Source organism: Pyrus communis, chromosome 1 (assembly GCF_041283825.1).
Source record: "Pyrus communis isolate YQ-2024b chromosome 1, ASM4128382v1, whole genome shotgun sequence".
Classification (NCBI taxonomy): Eukaryota; Viridiplantae; Streptophyta; class Magnoliopsida; order Rosales; family Rosaceae; genus Pyrus; species Pyrus communis.
Window position 1 is genome coordinate 2,569,671 of NC_142565.1, and position 22,345 is coordinate 2,592,015.

A 22,345-nucleotide genomic window follows, 5' to 3' on the forward strand; every position below is an offset into this window, starting at 1 on the left:
GGCTTAGCTTTTTATTGGATTTTGCTGAGTGACACTACAATTCACTCGAAACTCGTCACGCAATAAGTTTTAAAATAATATGTTTCATTCTTTTATATTTAAGATTATTATAATTCTTTTTTTTACTAACTGATATACACCATGAAAATGTTCCCTTAGTGTGTTTTTTTGTCCCCGAACTCTTCACTTTCTTCTCTGATCTTCCACTTCTCCCTCTCTCCCAGTTTTTTCTCTTGCTTTTCTTAAAAGGAAATCCTAAATCTTAAAAAAATCACTTTCTCCAACTTTTATCATGGGAAGCAATTAAAAATCTGTAAGTTTATTTATTTAATTATACAGTAATTGATTTATATACAGGCATATTAGGGTTAATATGTTAGTCTAATTTTGTTTATTTGTTTTCGTTAGTATGTTAGTCTAATATTAGGGTTCATATGTTACCTATGAGTCCCGATTTCCCCTCTTGGTTGGATCAAGAGCCCTGCACGTTAAAGAAAGCATGCCGTGCCCATTTTAAAGCAGTAGTAGCTGATAGCGTGATACATAGAAATTATCATTTAGCAACTGAAAAAACTTCAAAGTGTGCATATCCCTACACTATAAGCCACCTTACTTCAGCAAGTGAATAAAGATGGGGAAATGAACAAAAAAAGGGCAGATGGAAAGAAGTGAAGAGTCCAGCAAAACACAAACGGATGGAATATTTGAGAAGAAAAAATGGGGAAAAGAATAAAAAGTTAACCATTAGATTGATTGTATATTAATTAATACAAAAAATAAGTATGAGAATCTTAAAAAGAATGATAAAAGATTATATTTAAGACTTGTCATGTGACGAATTTTGAGTGGATTGTAGTGACAGTCAGCAAAATCTAGTAGCAAACCATGCTCCACATAAGTTTTTCTCTATGATGTGACAGGTGATGATTGAATTCCTTAAAAAGGAAATTAATTTATCAACTGCCACATCATGGATTCACAAAATATATGACAAGTGATGATTGGAGTCACAAAATATGTTTCTAATAAGACTGTCACTCTATCATTTTCCTTGCAATAATGCCAAAGATTTGGTAAATTTGTAAGTGAATCTTTTTGTTAAACTTCATCGTTATAGAACAACCAAAAAAAAAAAAAAAAAAAAAAAAAAAAACTACCAAACAAACAAAAGGGAAGTCCGTATAAGTAATACTATAAAACATTATGCATAAAACCATACGATTGGACTTGTTTATTGACCTCCTTTGGGCCAATAAACTTGCTTATTGAGTTATAACTAGTAATTAGATAACAAAACTTGCAGTGTCTTTACAAATTAAACATGACTTTGATGGCATTGCCTCCACGAGCACTGGTCTCAAAGGCATCTTCCACTTCCTTCTGGGAAAATCCAAAACGGTGAGTAATAAGCGGTTTCACGTCAATCTTCCCGCTTCTCAGAAACTCGATGCAAAGCGGCCATGTGTTCTTGTATCGGAAAATTCCAACCACGTCCACCTCCCTGTGTTCAAACACATCAGGAAAAAAAAAAAAAAAAATATTAGATACGACCAAATTTGTAAACTCACTCTTTGATTTATAGTGTGCCCTAAATAAATTTGTTGACGCAGAACTAGAAAACGGTCGATCTTTATCCAGAAAAGAAAGAAAAATAATACCAAAATCGTAACGCCCTCCATGACCTAGCAACAATGCCCTAATATATTTGTTGACATAGGACAAGAAGGGGTTGATAAGATGCAAAAATAAGACCAAATTTGCAAACGCACTCCATGACCTAGCTATAACTCCCTAATAAATTTGTTGACTAGGACAAGAAGGGAATCGATCCTTATCGAGAAAAAGATAGGAAAAACAGACACGTAGTGGACAAAATCTATACCTGGCAGCCGCAGGAGTGAGAGGGACAGTCATAATGCTGTGTCCCATTCCGACGAGGCAGACTTTGCCGCCGGGACTAGTGGCGGCGAGAGCTGTCGACATGGTTTTGTTGAAACCTACACAATCAAAGGTGACATCCACTTCGGATTTCATGGCTTTTATAATCTTGGCAACTTCGTCATCCAAATCCTCGGCTTTTGTTGAAACTTTGACGGTTTCATCGGCACCAAGAGACTTTGCCATAGCTAGACGCTGATCATCCACGTCCACAATGACAATTCTCGGCGCCCCGAAAGCACGAGCAGATAGAACGGATACCAGCCCGATCGGCCCTGCTCCGATGATGAGAACATTTGTTTCTGGAGTGACATTGGCTCTCCGACAGGCATGAACCCCAACACTCAAGGGCTCACACATTGCTCCTTCCTCCAAGCTAACATTCTCCGGAAGCTTAAAGCACAAGTCCGCAGGATGCACAATCTGTAAAAAGACATGATTATCAAACGGGTTCATAGTATAAAACACTGTTACACTACAACGTTATGTTCAGATCATATAATAAAAGTTGAAATTTTGTAGTTGTGCGAATATTTTGCCTGGTTCGCCAAGGAACCATGAACCGGCGGGGTGGCGAAAAACTTCATGTCCGGGCAAAGATTGTAGCGGCCTCCTTTGCACTGGTGACACTTTGCGCAGCTGATGCCGGGCTCTAATGCCACGCGATCGCCAGAAACCAGATGCTTCACGGCGCTCCCAACTGCGTCTACGATCCCAGCACACTCATGACCAATCACCATTGGCTCCTTAACTTCAAAATCCCCGCACTTCATGGTCTGAAAATTTTCCAAAAATAAAATTTAGAACAAGGGAGGTTACAATCAATAAACATCAAAACGGGGAAATATACATGGAAGGAATAACAACCTTGAGGTAATGGACGTCGCTTCCACAAATGCCGACGGCTTTGATCTTAATTCGAACATCATTGGGTCCTAAAATTAAAGAAATCCCCAGAAAACAAGGGAGCAAGATGTTAGCCAAAGCGATGACACATAATTTGACATGAAAACTAAAAACAACAAAAAACAATTGTGGAATCAAAAGATCAATTGTAGTGAGTGAGATAGATGAATACCAAGACTCGGGAGAGTGAAAGCCTGGATCTTGAGGTTGTTAACACCAAGAAGCCATGCAGCCTTGTTTTCTTGTTCGCCATCTTTGGCATCTCCGTTAGTCGACTTGCCTCCCTTCCCCATTGTATTTTTGCTCCTTTTTTTTTTGTTTTTTTTTTCTCTCTCTGTGTTTGAAAGAAAAAGATTATTTTTCTGATGTATAAAAGAGTGCCCTAGCGATAGTATTTATATCAATCCTGTGAAGAAAAAATATCGGTGCTCCTGTAACCTTATAAATCTATACTCTGATTTGGTCAAGTTTCGATTTGCTACCGCTATATATAGTTTTAGTCCTTATTTAATGTATATCCGTAAACATCCTAACTATTTTTGGATGCTCTTGCTTCTGTTACAACGTATCCACATTTCACTGAGATTGGGAATTAGTATCTTAGTGGAGAGAAGCTCCTTGTTCATCTAGGACTTTCACACGTGGAGGTATTTTAAACCATTCACATCTATATCTAAAACTGTAGTTGTCTTAACTTTTTCTGCAGGTGAGAAACTCCTTACTCATCTAGGATTCTTGCACGTAAAAGTATTTTAAACCAACTGCGTATTAATCTATTTCTATGGCAAGTGGTTCTTTACCATAATGGTGGAAAGGTGTTGAGTCATTGCATAACATCGTGGGTTGAACTCCTTCGTTGGCTAATCTAACACCTAATCTAAAAATATCTATCGCTAGACCAAAAAAAAAAAAAAATTTGAATTCTATGGTTTTCTTAACCTTCTCACGTCCCACTTTGTGGTCAAATTGGAGTACTATCGTCACATAACTTCGTATGTGCATGAAATCTGATATGGGAAGCTTAACTTCCTACGTCTCATGAGTAACTAATTTTCAAACTGTCCGAAAGATTTCGTCTGGATTTAGCGAGTTAGTTGGAATTAGCGGAGTTTTAAGTTGAGTAGAAGATTCGAAAGGGGTCTTTTTACGACTTAAAATAGGATTAACGGATATTATGGAACTGCTGAATGGGTGCCACGTAATGCAGAGTCATATTAACATAGCAACCGTCCCTATTATTCCTATGGTGGACCTCACATGGAATTGGAATTGCGAGTAGGTAGACGAGTAGTATGAGTAGTATTAAACACAAATTAAGATAAAATAAGATAAGGATTATAGCCAAAAAACAAACATATTTGGAAGTAATCCTTATTGGATAAATGAGATCATACAGCATAAATTCTTCTTAACGGTTCGAAAAAACAAAAACTTAGGTAAGGAGAAATTAGGTTCACATCTTTCATTTTACTACTATATTGATTAAAATCCTATTCATTTTCAATTTTTGATCAAGGTCCTTGGGTATTAATAACATCATTAATTATTTGAATAATAAAATATTTTTATTTTAAAATATATTCCTTTAGTGTTAAAAATGTTTCAATTAGTATATCTATATTTATGGCTAAATTTTTTATCATATATTTTTATTTTTAGTTTGTACCTATTTTTAATTTGCAAACCTTTTTTAATTTGTACCAATTTTCTTTTCATTTTTAATTTGTACCTATATATTAGTTTCTTTTTGTGCCCATATTTTTAAAAAGTTTTATTTGTATTTGTACCCATGTGTTTATTGTTATGTGATATTGAATATTTAGTCAATGATTGAAAAATTACATATGGTATATTTATGTTTTATGGCTAAATTTTGTATCATATATTTATATTTTTAGTTTGTACCCACTTTTAATTTGCAACATTTTTTTTGAAATTTTTAGTATTTTCTTTTTAGTTTTAATTTGTACCCATATATTAATTTCTTTTAGCGCCCATATTTTTAAAAATTCATTTGTATTCATATTTTTTTTAATTTTTTATTTGTACCCTAATTTATTTATAATGTACCCATTCTTCTTTATTAATGTACCACTTTGTTATATGTGAAATGTATCATTTTTATTGCAAAATGTACCAATTTTTTTAACACTATGGATACATTCTTTTGCCATTTATTATTTCTTATTGTTACATAGTTTTTATCCATTTATTCAATCAAAATGTTTGAATTTTTTTAGAGTGATGACATTTATAGGTGTACAAAGTCAAGGGACTTTGATCAAACTTTGAAAACTATTAAGGTTTTAGTCAAATAATGTTAAAGATTAAGGACCGCATCCAAAGTATCCCCTTAGGTAATCACTAGTGAGTACCTTATATACTCATTTTATTTTTTTAAATTTTAATCCAATAATATTTTTAACATATGTTTTATTGTTTTAAAAAATAATAAAAATGTTAATTAATTTTATTGAATTTTAAAATATAAAAAACGTGTGATATTGTTTGATTGCGCTAAAACAAAAAAAATAACTATTAGCTCGTCATGTCGATTTTATTATGACTTCTTCATAATTTTCATTTATCGCAATTTTAAATTTTTGCTTAAACACAGATTATGTTATTCCGAGTCACCCATGATCATTTTTAGACGATCCATTATTCCATGAATATTAGATTATGACAAATCATCTGTCTGATTTATTTATTTTATTTTTCGTCCGTATCTCTAATTAATAAAATAAATGATCCAATGTCAACTGTTTAACAGAAACGAGTTGAGATGGGCTCTCTGTGTTGCCGCTGGCTGCCCTAGGTTTCTCCACGCATCAAAGATAAGTAATTAATTTCCACGTTAGAATTATGTCTAGAAATTTCTTTGAAGTGCGATTTTAGCCAAGTCAAAGAGGCGTGGTTCGTCACAAATATGAATAATGAGTGCCACGTCAACGTCCAGTAGGATATGCGTTGGCAAGATAATATATTTTTGTTTAGACAACTCTGTGGGACAAATTACGTAAAGTTAAAACAGACATGAGTTAAAGTGGTTGAATAATACTATATTAGTAAAAGTTTAATCGTATTTTTGTGACCTCTTCCGCTTTGGACCCGTGATTAAATTAAGGCTTTTAATCCAAAGTGGTTTATGAGATTTTCATAACACATAATTTTGGTTCCTCAGATTTAAAATCAATAGAAATGATCTATGAAATTGTCCATCATCCATTATTTTGGTCATTCCATTAAAAAACTTTGTTACGTGGTCCTTGAGCTTTTTAATGGAATGACCAAAATGATGGATGATGGATAATCATAGGGACCAAAGTTATGTGTTATGCAAATCTCAGGGATCAAAATTATGTGTTATGCAAATCTCAGGGACCAAAGTTATGTGTTATGCCCTCAACTTAACGGACTTTTTTAACAGAATGACCAAAATAATAGATGGTGAACAATCTCAAGAACCACTTCTATTGATTTTAAGTCTCAGTAACCAAAGTTATGTGTTATGCAAATCTCAGAGACCATTTTTACTTAAAAAAACCTTAAATTAGTAAGGCCTATTGGACATGATAAGGGCTGGTGTTGTTTAACTTTATAAAAATGATAGTTGACCTCGACATGGATGAGGACGACATTGTGGCACGAGGATGAAATTTGCAATATATGGGAATTTAGAGGGTTATTAAATTTACATTTGTAGTTTTTATTATGTTTTTACGTGATAGATATGAGAGTTTTTTAGATTTATGTGTGTAATATATCATGTAAGAGAGTCTTTGGTTTGTTTTTCGTCATGTACCTCGGGTGACATCTTAAATAAAGAACTCTCAATTTGGGAGAATAGCCCATTTGCAATATTTGAACTGCCCATAGAAAATTGATAAAGATTGATAGCGGTTATGTTTAATTTCTAGATGATTAATTTTTAAAGTTCTTATCGTTTTATAAGATGAATATTTTGATGGCTTAATTATTGATATTAATACTAAGCTATCGTTTTTTGCCCCAAAAAAAAAAAAAAAAAAAGAAAAGAAAAATCCCTAAGCTATCGTTTGAGTTTCACTTTGTTCCCTTTGAAATTCATTTTTGTACCACTTAAACCTCAAAACTCAACTTCGTCAAATACTTTGTTAGCTTCTAAGGACGTGGCAACATATATGACCTACTTTTTTTGCTAAAACACTTGTACCAATAAGTTTAATATTCACAAAATGTTTATATAATCAATTGAAAAAAAAAAAAAAAAAAAAAGGATTGTATTGTCACCTCTTTTCATCTGGCTTCACTAATATTAGGGTTTAGAACTTTAGGGTGAAAAAGTAAAAGAAACTGCCTTGGGGTGAAAAAGAGAAAGAAAAAGGATAACTTGCAACTAAAGCAACGAAGGCTTTCATCTTAAGTTGCCCGGTTTGGATTGATAAGATACAGAGATTCCACACATAAAATAAATGTACAAGGATTGATCTCGATTGTGCGCTTGTAATACTTACGTATGCTCCAAAGGTGTGCGACTGAGGCCTTGTGTTAAATAAACACAACTTGTTTAAAAATATGTCATATTGATTGAAGAACCTCTCAGTATAATGTAACATTACATAGTTCATATTTCTTGACGGAAATAATGTAAAATAAAACAATTTACAACTCTGTACATGAACAAGCTTGGGTTCTATCATACAGCTTCCCCAACATTAGAAACCAGAACTTTGTCCAAAAAAAAAAAACCGTAGATAATTTTTACCTAAGATTTCCGAACCATTACAACTTGTCTCAAAGAATCCGATGTTTAGTAACTTAATTTTCTAAAGATTAAACATGACTTTGATGGCGTTACCCCCACGAGCACTAGTCGCAAAGGCTTCTTCCACCTCCTTCTCGGTAAATCCAAACCGGTGAGTAATAAGCGGCTTCACGTCGATCTTCCCACTTCTCAAAAAATCGAGGCAAAGTGGCCATGTGTTCCTGTACCGGAAAACTCCAACCACATCAACCTCCCTGGCAGCAGCTGGAGTGAGAGGCACTGTCATCGTGCCGTGTCCCATTCCGACAAGGCAGACTCTGCCGCCGGAGCGAGTGGCCTTGAGACCCGTCGACATGGTCTTACTGAAACCCACACAATCAAGGGTTACATCCACTTCGGATTCCATGGCTTCTTTAATCATGGCAACTTCGTCATCTATATCCTCCATTTTTGTTGAAACTTTTACAGTGCCATCAGCGCCAAGAGACTTTGCCATGGCTAAACGCTGGTCATCCATATCCACGATGACAATTCTTGGTGCCCCAAAAGCACGAGCGGCCAAAACTGAAACGAGACCAATAGGCCCAGCTCCGATTACCAGAACAGTTGTTTCGGGACCAACATTGGCTCGCCGACATGCATGAACTCCAACACTCAAGGGCTCACACATTGCCCCTTCCTCCAAGCTCACATTCTCTGGCAGCTTGAAGCATAGATCCGCAGGATGCACAATCTGTTAAAAACAGATGGTCATTATATACGGTCCTGATGCCATAGAATTCATATGTCAAAAAGGTTGAGAAAGTCGAAATTTATACCTGATTTGCCAAGGAACCATGAACCGGTGGGGTGGCGAAAAACTTCATGTCGGGGCAAAGATTGTACCGCCCTCCTTTGCACTGCTGACACCGTGAGCAACTGATACCGGGCTCAACCGCCACCCGGTCACCAGGCACCAGATGCTTCACCTCGCTCCCAACTTCGTCTACGATCCCAGCACACTCATGTCCGATTACCATTGGCTCCTTGACCTCAAAATCCGCACATTTCATGGTCTTGAGGTAGTGAACATCGCTTCCACAAATGCCGACAGCCTTAATCCAAATCCGGACATCATTGGGTCCTAAAAGTAAGAAATCCCAAGAGAACAGGGAAGCAACATGTTAGCATCACTACAACGATGAAAACTAAAAACCGAAAAAAAATAACGAGGAATTTAAAAGAATGCAGAGAGGTAAATACCCATACTGGGGAGCTCGAAAGGTAGGATCTTGATGGTGTTGACATCAACAAGCCAAGCAGCCATGTTTTCTTGCTCAACAGGTTTGGCTTCTTTAGCCACTCCATTGATCGATTGGCCTCCCTTACCCATAATATTTTTGACACTAGCTCTGTGTTTTTTTTCTGAAGTGTATTGCTTTCTCTGTTTGCTTTGTGCTGTGTGTGTTTGAAAGACGGAATACTTGTGTTTTTTTTTAGATGGAACAAGCAAGGGTGTGTATTTATAGCAAACTTGAGAGTCTGATTTGGTCAAGTTGGTTTGTATAAGATTAGGATAATCTAAACCTGAAACATTATCTAATTCTTTTCAAAAACGAATAAATATTATGGGGGGGACATTGTTTGATGTTTCCTAGAAGGAGTCCTTTCACATTTTTACAAACTAAAGACACACATGCAAAATAAATCATAAAAATTATTGTTTTTCGGTTTTGTAAACCAAGAATGTTTTACTGTAAAAAAGACAAACACTTATGAGCTATTTTGTAACTGATTTTTAAATGATTAAAAACGTTTTTTTAAGAAAATATTTTGGTAATTAATGTTTTGCAAAAATATAAGTGAATCTTGAAGAAGCTTTTGAAATGCTTACACAAGAATCGCACAACTAGTGCATCTTGTAGAAAGTACTTTCAGTATTTTTCAAACACCAAACATTTTTCTAAAAACATTTTGAAGTTATTTTTTAAAACATTTCCAAACGAGCCTTATATTTTTTTATTTTAATACAAAGGACTCCATTTCTAATACTGTTTCCAAACATATTTGGAAGAAGTCTAACAAAAAATTCTAGGTCATAGTTTTAGCCCAAGACAGCCCTTTACGTCAACAAGAAGACTAGCAATGACAGATTGGGGGAGGGATGAGGTTTTTTTTTTTTTTTTTTTTTTCATGAAACCTGCAACCCATATCCACCGCCCACACATGGAAAGCTATGTCATTGGTCTCACTTAGCTCAAAACAATTGTTTGATTTATTTATCGTCGGTATTTCTTATTAATAAAATAAATTATGCAATGTCAACTCTCTACAGAAACGAGTTGAGATGGGCTGTCTTTGTTTCCGCTGGATGCCCTAGGTTTCTGCACGCTTCAGAGATGAGTGACTAATTTCCACGTCAAATACATGTGGTGACAGAGTTGTGCGACTGTTGGCGATTGCGAAGGTCCAGAAATTTTCTCTAAGGTGCAAGTTTGGCCAAGTCAAATAGGCGTGGTACGTCACAAAAATATGGATAATGAGTGCCACGGCAACGTCCAGTCAGACACGCGTAGGCAACGTATTCGGTGGGACAAATTATCTTGGTTTAAGATGAAATAGGATCCTCTCCAGATTAAGGTATTTGAATGATCAATCAATCGTATTTGTTCATTATACATCATGTGATTAGAAATTATTTTAAATTTTTTATTTAAAATTAAATATAAATAGTACTTAACCAAAAGTGACCGCAAAATATACGATTGATTGATTCAAGAATCATCAAAAGAGAATCCGAAAAAAATCCTTGTCCGTTTAAGATAAACATGAATTAAACAAGTTGAGTAATACAATATATTAATAAGAATGTTAGTCGTAAATTTGTGGCGTCTTCCGCTTTTTACCGGCGGTCAAATATGGCCTTTTGGACATGATAAGGGCTGGTCTTGTTTTACTTTGAAAAAATGATGGTTGACGATGACAATGTGGCATAAGGATGAAATTTGCACTTTCTGGGAATTTAGAGGGTTACTGAATTACAATTTTAGTTTTTACTACTTTTTTTTACTTAATAGATATGAGAATAGAGAGTTTTATGTAAGGGAGGGCACGGGCCGAGTCAGCTCCAAATTTGAAGGGACCAAATAAGACCTATTTTAAAATGCAACGGGATGGTCTGGGTCAGATTTACGCATCCAATTACATTCTTTTTTCTGCTTTTTTTCATAACAGAATATGTAGATTGGTGTAAGTACCACTGTAACATCTCCTTCACCTTTGTAAACCTTGCCCAGTACAGAGTCTAATTAGGAGAAAAGAATATTGCACACTCCTAATTAACAAAGAAACCCAAGTCACTCTGCAATCCCAACCAAATTGCACAAACAACAAAATTAGCAAATCCCCTACACCATAATTAAAATTATTCACAATCCTGAAACAGAACCAAGTATGAAAGATTGAAACTATCACACGACATATATAAATAACTAAACCTAAAAAAGTTTGAAACTAGGCATTCAAAATCAATTTAATTCAACAGAAGAACGAAATTCAATAGATTCAAATCCAATTCAACAAAAGATTTTGAATTGGAACTGAATGTAGGTCAAGATTCAAGAACCCAACAAAATTCCTAAATCTAAAGAACCCTAATTTATTTTCAATCCTGAATCCTTAAAACATAATACCTTAAAACCCAAGGTAAAAATGTCGACTATCAAGAATCGTCAACTCTGCAAATATGGGTCTGAATCAAATGGAGGAGATGACTGATACTAATTTCGTCGTTTCGTGTTGTTTGACTTCGTGACTTCATCTCTTCGAGTTCGACATAGAAACTGATAAAAGTGAGAGAAGAGACACAGCAGCAGAGACAAAGAGAATCTTATTAGAAATAAACTACGGGAGTTAACTAGATAGACACTCAACGGCGGAGATTTAATCCCCATCTGTAAATTAAAAGAAAATTAAGGAAAATGACTTAAAAAGAGTTTTAACGATAATGACAAAATAAAGGGTAAAGTGAATAGTATCAGGATTGACTTTTTAGTGTAAAAATATGGTTTTTCGTTAAAATAAACAGTACCACAAACTTTTTGTTAAAACTCTCTAAAAACGGTTCCGGTGGACGACCTGTTTCCTTATACAGTTGGACCCTCCCCACCTCATCCCATTGTATGTTTCTAATAATTGGACCCGTTCCGTACTCGCCCCGATCTACATGTATCCCCAACACATAGATCTAGGACCCGTTTCATGTAAGAGAGTTTTTAGTTTGTTTTTAGTCAGGTGCATCAGGTGACAACTTAATTAAAGAACTCAATTGAGAGAATAGCTTATTTGCCTTAAAGTGTCCATAGAAAATCAATATAAAAATTGATAATGGTTATGTTTAATTTCTAAATGCATAATTGTTAAAGTTCTTACAAAAATGCTATTTCTACTATCTATTTGTAACATTATTTGTACCAATCTCTATTAGATAAATAATACAAATAGATAGTAAGTGTAGCACTACTCAAATTATTATTGTATTATAAGATGAAGATATAAATGGCTTAATTATTGTTATTAATCCTAAACTATCATTTGAATTTCACTTTGCTCCCTTGAAATTCATTTTTGTATCACTTAACCTCCTAAACTCAACTTTGTCAAAATACCTCAATATTCACAAAATCTTTAACTATAATCAGTTGAAGAAAAAATAGAAATTCTTTTAACACTATCTGGCTTCACTAACACAAGAATATTAGAGTTTAAACTTTAGGGTGAAAAAAAGGTAAAAGAAAATGCCTTGGGGTGAAAAAGAAAGAAAAAGAGTAACTTGCTGCTAAAGCAATGAAGGTCATACAAAATAAGTTAAGAATATTTGATCTCGACTATGTACTTGTAATACTTATGTATACTCCGAAGGGATGGGACCGAGGTCTTGTGTTAAATAAAAACAACTTGTGAAAAAAAAAAAAATGTCTTGTATCGATTGAAGAACCTTCCGTATAATGTAACATTACATAGTTCATATTTCTTGAAGGAAATAATGTCAAATAAATCAATTTACGACTCTGTACATGAACAAGCTTGGATTCTACCATAAAGCTTTCCCCAACAGTAGAAACCAGAACTTTGTACAAAAAATAAAAATAAAAAAACAAATTGTAGCTAATTTACATCTAAGATTTCCGAACCATCACAACTTGTCGTCTCAAAGAATCCGAAATTTAGTAACTTATGGAAAACTTCCTATAGATTAAACATGACTTTGATGGCGTCACCCCCACGAGCACTGGTAGCAAAGGCCTCTTCCACCTCCTTCTCGGTAAATCCAAACCGGTGAGTAATAAGCGGCTTCACGTCGATCTTCCCACTTCTCAAAAAATCGAGGCAAAGTGGCCATGTGTTCTTGTACCGGAAAACACCAACCACATCAACCTCCCTGGCAGCAGCTGGAGTGAGAGGCACTGTCATCATGCCGTGTCCCATTCCGACAAGGCAGACTTTGCCGCCGGGGCGAGTGGCGTTGAGACCCGTCGACATGGTTTTATTAAAACCCACACAATCAAAGGTCACATCCACCTCGGATTCCATGGCTTCTTTAATCTTGGCAACTTCGTCATCCAAATCCTCCATTTTTGTTGAAACTTTGACGGTGCCATCAGCGCCGACAGACTTTGCCATGGCTAAACGCTTGTCATCCATATCCACAATGACAATTCTTGGTGCCCCGAAAGCACGAGCGGCCAAAACTGAAACCAGACCAATAGGCCCTGCTCCGATGATCAGAACAGTTGTTTCGGGACCAACATTGGCTCGCCGACATGCATGAACTCCAACACTCAAGGGCTCACACATTGCCCCTTCCTCCAAGCTCACATTCTCTGGCAGCTTGAAGCATAGATCCGCAGGATGCACAATCTGTTAAAAACAGATGGTCATTATATACGGTCCTGATGCCATAGAATTCATATGTCAAAAAGGTTAAGAAAGTCGAAATTTATACCTGATTTGCCAAGGAACCATGAACCGGTGGGGTTGCGAAAAACTTCATGTCGGGGCAAAGATTGTACTGCCCTCCTTTGCACTGATGACACCGTGAGCAACTGATACCGGGCTCAACCGCCACCCGGTCACCAGGCACCAGATGCTTCACCTCGCTCCCAACTTTGTCTACGATCCCAGCACACTCATGTCCCATCACCATCGGCTCTTTAACCTCAAAATCCGCACATTTCATGGTCTTGAGGTAGTGAACATCGCTTCCACAAATACCAACCGCCTTAATCCGAATCCGGACATCATTGGGTCCTAAAATTAAGAAATCCCAAGAGAACAGGGGAGCAGCATATTAGCATCACTACAACGGTGAAACCAAAAACCAAAAACCGAAAAAAAATAACGATGAATTTAAAAGAAGGGAGAGAGGTAAATACCGATACTGGGGAGCTTGAAAGGTAGGATCTTGATGGTGTTGACATCAACAAGATAAGCAGCCATGTTTTCTTGCTGAACAGGTTTGGCTTTCTTAGCCAATCCATAAATCTTTTGCCCACCCTTACCCATAATGCTTGTGATACTTGCTTTGTGTTTTTTTTTCTTTCTGAAGTGTATTGCTTTCGCTGTTTGCTTTGTGTCTTCTGTGTTTGAAAGACAGAATGGTTGTGTTTTTTGATGGAGCAAGCTTGGCTAGGGTGTGGTATTTATAGCAAACTTGAGAGTCTGATTTGGTAAAGTTGGTTTGTAAGTTGGATAAGCCAACCCTGGAACATTATCTAATTATTTTCAGAAATCAATAATTTATTTAATTGTGGGACATTGCAGGGATGTTTCCTAGAAGGAGTCCTTTCACATTCTTATAAATTGTTGACACATATGCTAATTAAGTCAAAAAAATTGAGAAGTTTCGTTTTATATGATTACCAAGAGTGCTTTCCTGCGAAGCACTCCATTTTTAATACTGTTTTCCAAACAGCCCTTTAGACCATCTCCAATGGTTGGGTTAAAAGTCAAATTTTTTTAGTCCGAAAAATTTAGCTTATAGCCCAAAAACAGCTTTTCTACTCCAACCATTCTACACTAAAATTTTAGCCCGGAATTATTAAAAAATGAATTTAGGCTATTTTTTTTGTTAAATTAAATTAAAAAATAAATAAATATGTAGACTATCGTAAATTAATTTTATGAACATTTTAATCTAAAAAAATTTAAATTCCGATAAATATTGGGTAGAGTCCACCCCGATTTTTGGGCTAAATTTCGGGGGGAATTTGGCATTGGTTTAGCATTTAGCATTTAGCTCAAAATTTCCCCTTGGGTTGGAGTGCGTTTGGGGGAAAATTTTGGGGGGTAATTTGGTTTTTAGTCCACCATTGGAGTTGGTCTTATGTGTCATCAAGAAGACTAGCAATGACAGATTGGGGGAGGGGGTGTATCAAGAAACCTACAACCATGATCCACCGGACACAAATAAGAGAGCTATATGTGATCCTAACAATTGGTCTCACTTATTTATCTTTTAGGTCGTTTATAGTTAGTCAGACACAAGTTTTTTTCTGTAGTTAAGGATCACATAAACTGTAAATTAGCGTCAATTCTCGAGATAATCAACTCAGAATATAATCAAAATATTGTAACTTGAGTGATTAAAGCATTTATATGTTTCAATCCCCCTTCATAGTTAACGATCATATATACTGCAAATCAGTATCAGTTCTAGACAGAATCAGCTCATAGTATAACCGAGATATTGTAACTCGAATGATTAAAGCATTTTTTCCGGTTATCGTGATTAAAGCATTTTCTTCATACTCGAACTCATGTGTTTTCAATCCCCTGTTTCTAAAGTTGTTTGTATAAAATAAAATAATAGTCACTTTACACCTTTTTTTATGACTAGGTTTGGAGCAAAGAACAAACCACCACCACCACAACTATCTCCAGCCCCACATTTATGCGTGTTTCAATCCCCCTTCATAGTTAACAATCACATAACCTACAAATCAACATCTATTTTAGACAAAATCAACTCATAGTATAGCCAAGATCTTGTAACTCGAATGATTAAAGCATTTTATTTTTGGTAATCGTGATTAAAGCATTTTCTTCGAACTTATGTGTTTTCAATCCCCTTTCTCTAAAATTGTTTGTATAAAATAAAATAATAATCCCTTTACTCCAAGATCTTGTAACTCGAATGATTAAAGCATTTTATTTTTGGTAATCGTGATTAAAGCATTTTCTTCGAACTTATGTGTTTTCAATCCCCTTTCTCTAAAGTTGTTTGTATAAAATAAAATAATAATCCCTTTACACTTTTTTCTATAACTAGGTGTCGAGCAAAGAACAAGCCACCACGACGACGGCCCCCCCACACCACAGCCCCACATGTTTGACACTGAATTTCGGCGGAGTACTAGCGTTATCCACAATTAACAAGTCCAATCCACACTTGGAGGAGAGAAGCTTCTACCACATGCCGGGTCCTCCATTCGTCTTGGACGGTGCATCCATTTTCCTAAACTGCTAGCAGGAATTTTCCAGTTGGATTATCCAAATATTTGGAGGCCGAAAGTGAGATTATTAAACGTTATCCAAATCAAGACAGTTGTAACAGTATTTAACAAGTTTGACTATGTCGGTTTGACGATCTAGGTTTTAGTATGTACTGTATACACGGTTTTGCTGTTAGTCACGCCCATGTTAGGTTTAGGTTTACTCAAAGTCGAATCTGGAATATGCTGTCCTCCTTCAGTTTATTCCAAACAGCTTATCCTTACAGCAAATACTTTGAGATTCAAATAATTTTGGAGATTATGTCATGGGCTTCCTTCCCTTGACTTCATAACTTTGAACTAAACAAAATTGTCGACAGGAAAAAAAAAGAAAAGAAGGTAACATTATAGTTGAACGGAAGTAAACTGAAAAATTAAAATACATGGTAACAGGACAAAACGGTTGTATTATATAGAACACATAATAACACGTGATAAGTTTAAAATACTATCATTTTAACGTTCCGGTTATATGGTCCTATTCAACATTCCTAACACCATTTTAATTGTTGTTGGGCATTATTTTCATCTAAAAGTAAGAAATCCCAAGTGAACAGGGGAGCAACATGTTAGCATCACTACAATGATGAAAACTAAAAAAAAAAAATAAAAAAATAACGATGAATTTAAAAGAAGGGAGAGAGGTAAATACCGAGACTGGGGAGCTCGAAAGGTAGGATCTTGATGGTGTTGGCATCAACAAGCCAAGAAGCCATGCTTTCTTGCTCAAAAGGTTTGGCTTCCTCAGCCACTCCATTAATCGATTGGCCTCCCTTACCCATAATATTTTTGACACTTGCTCTGTGTTTTTTTCTAAAGTGTATTGATTTCTCTGTTTGCTTTGTGCTGTGTGTGTTTGAAAGACATAATTGTGTATGTAAATTTGTTTCTTCTTATTCTTGGACAAAATTGTACCTACAAAACAAATAACACCTTAGATCAATGCCAAGAGCCTCACGTGCTCACGATGAATGGCGGAGGGCTTTGGCCGAAGAACCTCCGATGCCAAAGTTAGAATTTTGAAAGAAAAGTGTTTGGAGAATTTAGAATTGGAATTGAGTTTTGGAGTGAATGAGAGAGCTTTTATAGGGGTGTGGCCGGGCTCCTTGGGTGAGAGAGGACCGCCCACTTGGCTCTCTTAGTGGGCTAGGTTCTTGATTTGTGTTTAATTGGGCATAATTGAATAATTAACTAATTAATTAGTCAATTAATATAATAATTGCCTAATTGATTAGCTAATTAATATAATAAAAAGGGAAAGATTTGGAAGTTACCTTGTGGAAAAGATTTGATGAGGATGGATGGAATAGGTTTTGAATTGTTACCTATTTTGGGCATTTTTGACTTGGTTGAGGGATGATTGTCCGCTACTCGCGCATAGGAATCCCGATGTGCCTCAAGGGTATTCTTGTCATTTTAATCCAAAGATTCACATGTCACATTGTGATTATTTTTGGCTCCACAATAATACTTGTGTTTTTTGATGGAACAAGCTTGGCTAGGATGTGGTATTGTTGACCCTAAAAATTACAAAGCCTACGCGGCGCGCAGGCCGAATAACTAATAAGCTAACTAAGTCCTTCGGTTGAATGCGGGACGTGCCAACTCGTCGCCCGAGCTCGACCAAGGAGTAAAATTCGTTGTTGTCGCGTTGAGCGCGTTGCTGACTTCTTAATCTTGTGACTGCGACTGAGGAAGGAGCACTTTCGGTCTTTGGGTTCTAGAGCCTGAAGACGAGACTGCTAGTTCTGCGAAGTTCACAAATCGACTGTGCCTGATTCGGTCACCGTGATTATATTCGTAAAAGTATAAGCACGTCGAATCAACACCAGACTATACGGACACAAATATTCAAAGGTAATGTATGTCTTGATAGTGAACGTGGTTCGGCCGTCAGAATGCCGAACTCTAAAACTCACTTGTGAATACCCAATCATAAAATCACCCGGCGTCCGATACGCCGAATGTCGTAACTCGTGACACCTTACTTCGCCGAGAAGGCTGATAAGATAACCCCTGCCAATAAGGATTCGAAAACCCTCCTCGGCTGAGACTTGGATAGGTAACCAGTCGACCTCGACGCAGTGCTGTTTATCCACCGAGACTTGGATAGGTAACCAGTCGACCTCGACGCAGTGCTGTTTATCCAAACTGAAGATGCTCCTCGGTCGGCTGATTCTACAGCGACAATGTTGTTTATCCAAACTGAAGGTGTGTTGGCGGAAAAAGAAAAGGAAAAATCTCAAGGTGTTTGAGAGGTTTTGCGCAGGGCAATTGTATGTTGAATTCCGGCTCCTTCTTTGTTGCATGATTTCTTGTATTTATAGCACCAACTCCTTGAGACCGAATTAAACCCCTATCTGAATTAGGAGTTCTTGCCCCGTTCTAACTTTGCTTCGAACAACCCTACTCCCATTAGGACTTTGAACTCACCCGTCTTCGGGGCTTTATTCATCGCTGGCTCGAGAATCCTAGTTGCACCAGGATTTCCTCGGCCCTCCTTGCTTATCTGGACTATTCCTTCTTGTGATAGGACTCGACCATCCCTGCTAAATGGTCTGGAATCAATCAGGCAGCCCATAGTATTTGACACCGCTTTGGGTCGAGCACAACTCTACACTCGGCCCAACAATATTATTTTGTTTTGCAAAAATACAAGTAAATTTTAAAGAAGCTCTTGAAATGCCTTCATAAAAATCACATAACTAGTATTTCTTATAGGAAACACATTTAGTGTTTCTCAAACACAAAAATATTTTTCTAAAGGTGTTTTCAGTTATTTTTAAAGTACTTCTAAACGAGTCGTATATATTTTTTTTTTTGCAAAGCACTCCATTTCTAATAGTGTTTTCCAAACATATCCGGAAGAAGTCTAAGTCATTGTTTAGACAAGACAGCCCTTTAACGTCAGCAAGAAGACTAGCAATGACAGTTTGGGGGAGGGATGGGTTTTTTTATTTTAAAGAAACCTGCAACCCAGATCCACCGGCCACACATGGAGAGCTATGTCATTGGTCTCACTTAGCTCAAAACAATTGTTTGATTTATTTATTTATTTTTCGTCGGTGTTTCTTATTAATCAGATAAAATTATACAATCTCTCTACAGAAACGAGTTGAGATGGGGCAGTCTGTGTTGCCGCTGGATGCTCTAGGTTTCTGCACGCTTCAAAGATAAGTGACTAATTACCACGTCGGATATATGTGGTGATAGTCTGATAGAGTTGTGCGACTGTTGGCGGTTGCGAAGGTCCAGAAATTTCTCTAAGGAGCCAGTTTGGCCAAGTCAAAATGTCAAATAGGCGTGGTTCGTCACAAAGATATGGATAATGAGTGCCACGGCAACGTCGAGTCAGACACGCGTAGGCAGCAGATTCGGGTGGGACAAATTATGTTGGTTTAAGACAAACATGAATCAAGCAAGTTGAATAATACAATATATTAATAAGAATTGTAATCGTAGATTTGTGGTGTCTCCCGCTTTTGACCGGCGATCAAATATGGCCTTTTGGACATGAAAATGGCTGGTCTTGTTTTACTCGGTAAAAATGATGGTTGACGACGACACAGTGGCATAAGGATGAAATTTGCAATTTATGGGAATTTATAGGGTTACTGAATTACAAGTTTAGTTTTTAGTGCCTTTTTTTTTTTTTACATAATAGATAGATAGGAGAGTAGAGAGTTTTATGTGGGGGTGGGTTCGGATCACATTAGGACTAAATTTGAAGTGACCGGATTAGATTTTTTTTAAAATGCAATGGGACGGACCGTGCTAAATCCATGTATTCATTTACCTTTTTTTTTTCATAATAGAATATTTAAATTGGTGTAAGTACCACAGCAACATCTGCTTCTCCTTTGTAAACCTTGCCTAGTACAGAGTCTAATTAGGAGAAAAGAACATTGCACACTCCTAATTTAGAAACCCAAGTCACTCTGCAATCCCAACCAAACCACACAAACAACAAAATTAGAGTTTAAAACTTGAGGGTGAAAAAAGGTAAAAGAAAATGCCTTGGGGTGAAAAAGAGAGAAAAAGAGTAACTTGTTGCAAAAGCAATGAAGGCTTTCATCTTAAACAACACAATGTGGATTGATAAGTAACAGAAAGGTTACAGACAAAATAAGTTGTGAGGATTTGATTTCTAATGTGTACTTTTAATACTTATGTATGCTCCGAAGGGATGGGACTGAGACCTTGTGTTAAATAAAAACAACTTCTGAAAAGATAAAAAAAGGTCTTATATTGATTGAAGAACCTTTCGGTATAATGTAACATTACATATTTCATATTTCTTGAAAGAAATAATTTCAAATAAATCAATTTACAACTCTGTACATGAACAAGCTAGGGTTCTACCATAAAGCTTTCCCCAACAGTAGAAACCAGAACTTCGTACAAAAAAAATAAAAAAACAAATTGTAGCTAATTTACATCTAAGATTTCCGAACCATCACAACTTGTCGTCTCAAAGAATCCGAAATTTAGTGACTAATGGCAAACTTCCTATAGATTAAACATGACTTTGATGGCGTCACCCCCACGAGCACTGGTAGCAAAGGCTTCTTCCACCTCCTTCTCGGTAAATCCAAACCGGTGAGTAATAAGCGGTTTCACGTCGATCTTCCCACTTCTCAAAAAATCGAGGCAAAGTGGCCATGTGTTCTTGTACCGGAAAACACCAACCACATCAACCTCCCTGGCAGCAGCTGGAGTGAGAGGCACTGTCATCATGCCGTGTCCCATTCCGACAAGGCAGACTTTGCCGCCGGGACGAGTGGCGTTGAGACCCGTCGACATGGTTTTATTAAAACCCACACAATCAAAGGTCACATCCACCTCGGATTCCATGGCTTCTTTAATCTTGGCAACTTCGTCATCCAAATCCTCCATTTTTGTTGAAACTTTGACGGTGCCATCAGCGCCGACAGACTTTGCCATGGCTAAACGCTTGTCATCCATATCCACAATGACAATTCTTGGTGCCCCGAAAGCACGAGCGGCCAAAACTGAAACCAGACCAATAGGCCCTGCTCCGATGATCAGAACAGTTGTTTCGGGACCAACATTGGCTCGCCGACATGCATGAACTCCAACACTCAAGGGCTCACACATTGCCCCTTCCTCCAAGCTCACATTCTCTGGCAGCTTGAAGCATAGATCCGCAGGATGCACAATCTGTTAAAAACAGAGGGTCATTATATACGGTCCTGATGCCATAGAATTCATATGTCAATAAGGTTGAGAAAGTCGAAATTTATACCTGATTTGCCAAGGAACCATGAACCGGTGGGGTGGCGAAAAACTTCATGTCGGGGCAAAGATTGTACTGCCCTCCTTTGCACTGCTGACACCGTGAGCAACTGATACCGGGCTCAACCGCCACCCGGTCACCAGGCACCAGATGCTTCACCTCGCTCCCAACTTTGTCTACGATCCCAGCACACTCATGTCCCATCACCATCGGCTCTTTAACCTCAAAATCCGCACATTTCATGGTCTTGAGGTAGTGAACATCGCTTCCACAAATACCAACCGCCTTAATCCGAATCCGGACATCATTGGGTCCTAAAATTAAGAAATCCCAAGAGAACAGGGGAGCAGCATATTAGCATCACTACAACGGTGAAAACCAAAAACCAAAAACCGAAAAAAAATAACGATGAATTTAAAAGAAGGGAGAGAGGTAAATACCGATACTGGGCAGCTTGAAAGGTAGGATCTTGATGGTGTTGACATCAACAAGATAAGCAGCCATGTTTTCTTGCTGAACAGGTTTGGCTTTCTTAGCCAATCCATAAATCTTTTGCCCACCCTTACCCATAATGCTTTTGATACTTGCTTTGTGTTTTTTTTTCTTTCTGAAGTGTATTGCTTTCGCTGTTTGCTTTGTGTCTTCTGTGTTTGAAAGACAGAATGGTTGTGTTTTTTGATGGAGCAAGCTTGGCTAGGGTGTGGTATTTATAGCAAACTTGAGAGTCTGATTTGGTAAAGTTGGTTTGTAAGTTGGATAAGCCAACCCTGGAACATTATCTAATTATTTTCAGAAATTAATAAATTTATGGGAAAATTTGAAATAGGTCCAATTTTATAGACCACATTTTGAAATAGATCCAATTTTTAGTGACTTTTAACTTTTGAAATAGGTCCAATTTTTAGTTAATTTGGACCCATATCAAAAAACCCCAAAATTTATTTAATTGTGGGACATTGCCTGGAT

The 22,345-nt window shown here is 36.9% G+C and overlaps 4 protein-coding genes across 4 annotated transcripts; all 4 read right to left on the minus strand.

Moving 5' to 3' along the window:
* Window positions 1-1,176: 1,176 nt before the first annotated feature.
* Window positions 1,177-3,406, minus strand: LOC137720105 (sorbitol dehydrogenase-like). The gene is made up of 5 exons (XM_068459118.2): window positions 3,017-3,406; window positions 2,806-2,873; window positions 2,478-2,714; window positions 1,883-2,361; window positions 1,177-1,501 (listed from the first exon to the last, which is right to left on the minus strand). Exons 1-5 carry the CDS (start codon window positions 3,135-3,137, stop codon window positions 1,309-1,311), a joined length of 1,098 nt encoding a protein of 365 aa, XP_068315219.2. The 5' UTR covers window positions 3,138-3,406; the 3' UTR covers window positions 1,177-1,308.
* Window positions 3,407-7,389: 3,983 nt separating this feature from the next.
* LOC137720104 (sorbitol dehydrogenase-like) lies at window positions 7,390-9,082 on the minus strand. The gene is made up of 3 exons (XM_068459117.2): window positions 8,834-9,082; window positions 8,410-8,714; window positions 7,390-8,324 (listed from the first exon to the last, which is right to left on the minus strand). Exons 1-3 carry the CDS (start codon window positions 8,961-8,963, stop codon window positions 7,653-7,655), a joined length of 1,107 nt encoding a protein of 368 aa, XP_068315218.2. The 5' UTR covers window positions 8,964-9,082; the 3' UTR covers window positions 7,390-7,652.
* Window positions 9,083-12,574: 3,492 nt separating this feature from the next.
* LOC137720501 (sorbitol dehydrogenase-like) lies at window positions 12,575-15,340 on the minus strand. The gene is made up of 3 exons (XM_068459577.2): window positions 14,005-15,340; window positions 13,575-13,879; window positions 12,575-13,489 (listed from the first exon to the last, which is right to left on the minus strand). Exons 1-3 carry the CDS (start codon window positions 14,132-14,134, stop codon window positions 12,818-12,820), a joined length of 1,107 nt encoding a protein of 368 aa, XP_068315678.2. The 5' UTR covers window positions 14,135-15,340; the 3' UTR covers window positions 12,575-12,817.
* Window positions 15,341-20,351: 5,011 nt separating this feature from the next.
* Window positions 20,352-22,070, minus strand: LOC137720454 (sorbitol dehydrogenase-like). Its single transcript, XM_068459524.2, has 3 exons — window positions 21,820-22,070; window positions 21,389-21,693; window positions 20,352-21,303 (listed from the first exon to the last, which is right to left on the minus strand). The coding sequence occupies exons 1-3, from the start codon at window positions 21,947-21,949 to the stop codon at window positions 20,632-20,634; spliced, it is 1,107 nt and encodes a 368-aa protein (XP_068315625.2). The 5' UTR covers window positions 21,950-22,070; the 3' UTR covers window positions 20,352-20,631.
* Window positions 22,071-22,345: the final 275 nt, after the last annotated feature.

Excerpts from the sequence above, each read along its gene's own strand:
- LOC137720105 (XM_068459118.2), bottom strand. The coding sequence starts at position 3,137 with ATGGGGAAGGGAGGCAAGTCGACTAACGGAGATGCCAAAGATGGCGAA. Across the intron at positions 2,362-2,477 it reads ATGGTTCCTTGGCGAACCAG|ATTGTGCATCCTGCGGACTT; the intron begins GCAAAATATTCG and ends GTCTTTTTACAG. Across the intron at positions 1,502-1,882 it reads CTCACTCCTGCGGCTGCCAG|GGAGGTGGACGTGGTTGGAA; the intron begins GTATAGATTTTG and ends GTTTGAACACAG.
- LOC137720104 (XM_068459117.2), bottom strand. The coding sequence starts at position 8,963 with ATGGGTAAGGGAGGCCAATCGATCAATGGAGTGGCTAAAGAAGCCAAA. Across the intron at positions 8,715-8,833 it reads TTTCGAGCTCCCCAGTATGG|GACCCAATGATGTCCGGATT; the intron begins GTATTTACCTCT and ends TCTTACTTTTAG. Across the intron at positions 8,325-8,409 it reads ATGGTTCCTTGGCAAATCAG|ATTGTGCATCCTGCGGATCT; the intron begins GTATAAATTTCG and ends TGTTTTTAACAG.
- LOC137720501 (XM_068459577.2), bottom strand. The coding sequence starts at position 14,134 with ATGGGTAAGGGTGGGCAAAAGATTTATGGATTGGCTAAGAAAGCCAAA. Across the intron at positions 13,880-14,004 it reads TTTCAAGCTCCCCAGTATCG|GACCCAATGATGTCCGGATT; the intron begins GTATTTACCTCT and ends TCTTAATTTTAG. Across the intron at positions 13,490-13,574 it reads ATGGTTCCTTGGCAAATCAG|ATTGTGCATCCTGCGGATCT; the intron begins GTATAAATTTCG and ends TGTTTTTAACAG.
- LOC137720454 (XM_068459524.2), bottom strand. The coding sequence starts at position 21,949 with ATGGGTAAGGGTGGGCAAAAGATTTATGGATTGGCTAAGAAAGCCAAA. Across the intron at positions 21,694-21,819 it reads TTTCAAGCTGCCCAGTATCG|GACCCAATGATGTCCGGATT; the intron begins GTATTTACCTCT and ends TCTTAATTTTAG. Across the intron at positions 21,304-21,388 it reads ATGGTTCCTTGGCAAATCAG|ATTGTGCATCCTGCGGATCT; the intron begins GTATAAATTTCG and ends TGTTTTTAACAG.